Here is a 4,321-nt window from a genome sequence, read left to right as displayed (position 1 = left end):
AGTGCCAAGGATTCGTATAATCCCGTATGTCATTCCCTTTGTCCTTCGGTATGTTACTTGCCCGAGATTCGATCGTCAGTATCCGCATACCTATTTCAATCTCGTTTACCGGCAAGTCTCTTTACTCGTTCCGTAACACAAGATCCCGCAACTTACACTAAGTTACATTGCTTGCAAGGCTTGTGTGTGATGTTGTATTACCGAGTGGGCCCCGAGATACCTCTCCGTCACACGGAGTGACAAATCCCAGTCTTGATACATACTAACTCAACTAATACCTTCGGAAATACCTGTTGAGCATCTTTGTAGTCACCCAGTTACGTTGCGACGTTTGATACACACAAAGCATTCCTCCGGTGTCAGTGAGTTATATGATCTCATGGTCATAGGAATAAATACTTGACACGCAGAAAACAGTAGCAACAAAATGACACGATCAACATGCTACGTCTATTAGTTTGGGTCTAGTCCATCACATGATTCTCCTAATGATGTGATCCCGTTATCAAGTGACAACACTTGCCTATGGCCAGGAAACCTTGACCATCTTTGATCAACGAGCTAGTCAACTAGAGGCTTACTAGGGACAGTGTTTTGTCTATGTATCCACACAAGTATTGTGTTTCCAATCAATACAATTATAGCATGGATAATAAACAATTATCATGAACTAAGAAATATAATAATAACTAATTTATTATTGCCTCTAGGGCATATTTCCAACAGTCTCCCACTTGCACTAGAGTCAATAATCTAGTTCACATCACCATGTGATTCCAACGAATCCAACACCCATATAGTTATGGGGTCTGATCACGTCTTGCTCGTGAGAGAGGTTTTAGTCAACGGTTCTGAAACTTTCAGAACCGTGCGTTCTTTACAAATCTTTATGTCATCTTATAGATGCTGCTACTACGTGCTATTCGGAAATGCTCCAAATATCTACTCTACTATACGAATCCTTTTCACTACTCATAGTTATCTGGATTAGTGTCAAAGCTTTCATTGACGTAACCCTTTACGACAAACTCTTTAACCACCTCCATAATCGAGAAAAATTCCTTAGTCCATTAGTTACTAAGGATAAACTTCGACCGCTGCTAGTGATTCAATCATGGATCACTCTTTGTACCTCTCAACATACTTTGAGTCAAGGCACACTTCAGGTGCGGTACACAGCATGGCATACTTTAGATTCTATGGCTAAGGCATAGAAGACGACCATCGTCTATTCTCTTTATTCTGCCGTGGTCGGGTTTTGAGTCTTACTCAAATTCACACCTCACAACGCAACCAAGAACTCCTTCTTTGCTGGTCTATTTTGAACTCTTTCAAAAACTTGTCAAGGCATGCATCTTGTTGAAACTTCTATTAAGCGCTTTCGATCTATCTCCATAGATCTTTGATGCTCAACGTTCAAGTAGCGTAATCCAGGTACTCCTTTGAAAACTTCTTTCAAACAACCTTGTATGCTTTACAGAAATTCTACATTACTTCTGATCCACAATATGTCAACCACATATACCTATCAGAAATTTTATACTTGCCTTGGCCTGGTTCTATGTCTTTTATTGTCAACTCTCAAATTTATTTTGGTATAACAAAAGAGTGATCTTTAAAAGGAGTAGTCCTCAATTAGTGATTTCGGAAAATGCCGCATGGGTTAATTGGTCGGCCCGTTAAAACATTTTACAAAGGTTATACAAACAGGCTTGGATTAGTTTCACAGCCTTTTAGCATTTCTTTTGTTCCTTTACCGGTTGTCTGCTGCCTTTTCTCTTTCATTACTTCTTTACCTCTTTTGGTTCTTATCATTTTTTAACCATTTTTTGTGTCGGATTTCATTTGCATTTTGGTTTTCTGTTTTTTTTATTATGACTATTTTGCAGGTATATTTATTGTTTCTTCTAACAGAAGGCCAGTTAAAAAAATACATTGTAGATGTTTAGCATTTTCAAATACCTTATTAACATTCTTCCAAATATGTTTTTTGATGTGTGTTTTTTTGCATACACGTTGTACATTTATCGTGTACATCAATAACATTTTCTATAGGCCTTAAACATTTCTCATATTTAAAACACTTCATAGATATCTTTATATTTTTTATTGGATATGCCTGAACCAATTTTCTAAATAAACATTGATTTTATTTTTGAATGATACGAAACATTTTGTTTCACCTATCTGAGCATTTCTTCTAAATCAGATACACTTTTTTAATCCTACTAAACATTCTTTTGAATTATGCAAACATTTTGAATACATTGTATGAACACTTTTTGAAATGTCACATGCTCCCTTTGTAACGCTCTTATATTTCTTTACAGATGGATTTACATTTTACGGAAATGTGGGAACAATTTTTTGTATAAAACAAACATATTTTTGAATGTTCTCAACATTTTCTAAAAGTTGCTTGTACATTTTTTAACATTGCATTAACATTTTTAATGCTCCGTAAACTTTTGAAAAAAATGAAGTTAAGTAACATTTGAAGAAAAGAAGAAAAAAATCAAAAAGAAAAAACAGTACGTTTCTATTTTTATTTTGAGGGGTGAAAAAAAAACAGTACCTAACGTGGCTGATGTGTGGCCACGTGTATTGCCCAGCAGAAACGTGTCCATTTCAAAAAAAAAACAAAAAACTGTCCATTTCAACCCGTTCTGTAGTCTGTACTGGTCGTGTCCACGTCAACCCGTCGACTGCAGCGACGCAATCTGTTAGCTGTGCGCACCGCACTTCATTGACCGAATTCAAGCTCGCCGTATGAAAATGGCATCCCGAGTGCGACCACCAACCACCAGATCAATTGCACCGGCCGCCTGCGACGGCTACCCGCCATAAATCTCCCAGCGCCCAACCGCCCGGCCGTCCGGCTATTGCCGCTTCGCCGGTGGCCCGGCGCCATGCCAGCCACACACGCCACAACCCATGGCGGACGCCACGCCCACGAAACCCAGCAAAAAAGGTTCCTCCGAGCCCGCCGTCCACTGTGACGGCGCCAAGGCCAAGGCCAAGTCCAAGGCCGTCGTCCACGCCGACGCCGAGGACGGGCATGCCGGCGATGCCACGAGTCCCGCTCCTGCGCACCGGCCCCGGCTGCTGCGGTGCGCGTGCTGCGGCCTGGCCGCGCTCGCCGCGTTGGCCGCCGTGGTGATCCTCGTCCTCTCGCTCACCGTGCTGAAGGTCCGGGACCCCGACCTGACCATGGACTCGGTCACCGTGGAGCGCTTCCGCGTGGGGTTCGCCGACGTGCCCGACGGCCGGCCGCCGCTGCGGATCAACGCCACGCTGGCCGCGTGGATCGTGATCCGGAACCCAAACTACGCGTCCATGCGGTTCGGCGCCAGCACGACGGAGATCTTCCTGGACGGCGTGCCTGGCCGCGTTGGCCTCGGGAGCGCGCCGCCCGGCGAGGCGTCGGCGCGGGGCGCCAGCCGGGTGCGCGGCGGCATGGACGTGTTCGTCGACAGGGTCGCACCGGCCGTGGTGGGGGAGGTGCTGTTCGGCCGCGGCGAGGTGCGGCTCACCAGCCGCACGGCCATGGACGGCAGAGTCAGCGTGCTCGGCGGATTGTACGGGCGGCGCACGGTCCGCGTGGCCATGCGGTGCCGCGTCGTGCTTCATGTGTCCGCCGTGGTCGTCGTCGCCGGCTCTCCTTCATGCGTCGCCGAGTTCGGTCGCTGATGCGTGAGGACGATGCGACGATGTGCCGTTGCTCTGCTCGTGCTTAATAGTTTCTTTTCTGTCGTTCAATCCTCTCCTCGCCATGAGACGAATCTGACACCATCTTTGGTTTTTGTTATTTGTATATGTTGAACGTTTAATCTAACTTCAGCGGAGTAATTTTTATATGATCAAAACCGTACGTATTATTTATTCATCAACCCCTTTTGTACACACAACTGAATGTTTTCATGATCTGGTCGATTTAGTCGCCCGAAAATAATATTGCATGGTAGGTTCGACTTTGTGATAAGTTCTTCCTTTCTATCAAAATAAGTGTCTCAAGCTTAGCATAAAGCTAAAACATTTATTCTAGGACAAAGAAAGTATAAGGCTGATCGTAATGAGAAGTATTATATATTAATATTTGACAACCGTTACGATGATTGATGATTTTAGGAGCCGTCCATCCATCCTAATCTAGCGGTTGAAAAATATGAATTACGAGGAGTTACGAAATTGTAATTACAGAAAATTATATCTAATGGTGGGACCGTTACAAGTTTTAGGTGAGACCAATTACTGTATGGGAGGGTAAATCCGGTATACTGTGCATTAACTTTTATCTAATATTAAAGGGGAGGTTATGTAA

At 43.9% G+C, this 4,321-nt stretch overlaps 1 protein-coding gene across 1 annotated transcript; it reads left to right on the top strand.

Annotated features, from left to right (window-relative positions):
* Nucleotides 1-2,708: 2,708 nt before the first annotated feature.
* Nucleotides 2,709-3,866, top strand: LOC123420978. The gene has a single exon (XM_045107481.1). The coding sequence runs from the start codon at nucleotides 2,935-2,937 to the stop codon at nucleotides 3,688-3,690; it is 756 nt and encodes a 251-aa protein (XP_044963416.1). The 5' UTR covers nucleotides 2,709-2,934; the 3' UTR covers nucleotides 3,691-3,866.
* Nucleotides 3,867-4,321: the final 455 nt, after the last annotated feature.

The sequence above is a fragment of the Hordeum vulgare genome, chromosome 1H (genome assembly GCF_904849725.1).
Source record: "Hordeum vulgare subsp. vulgare chromosome 1H, MorexV3_pseudomolecules_assembly, whole genome shotgun sequence".
Classification (NCBI taxonomy): Eukaryota; Viridiplantae; Streptophyta; class Magnoliopsida; order Poales; family Poaceae; genus Hordeum; species Hordeum vulgare.
This window is presented reverse-complemented; position numbering and strand designations above follow the sequence as displayed.

Excerpts from the sequence above, each read along its gene's own strand:
- LOC123420978 (XM_045107481.1), top strand. The coding sequence starts at position 2,935 with ATGGCGGACGCCACGCCCACGAAACCCAGCAAAAAAGGTTCCTCCGAG.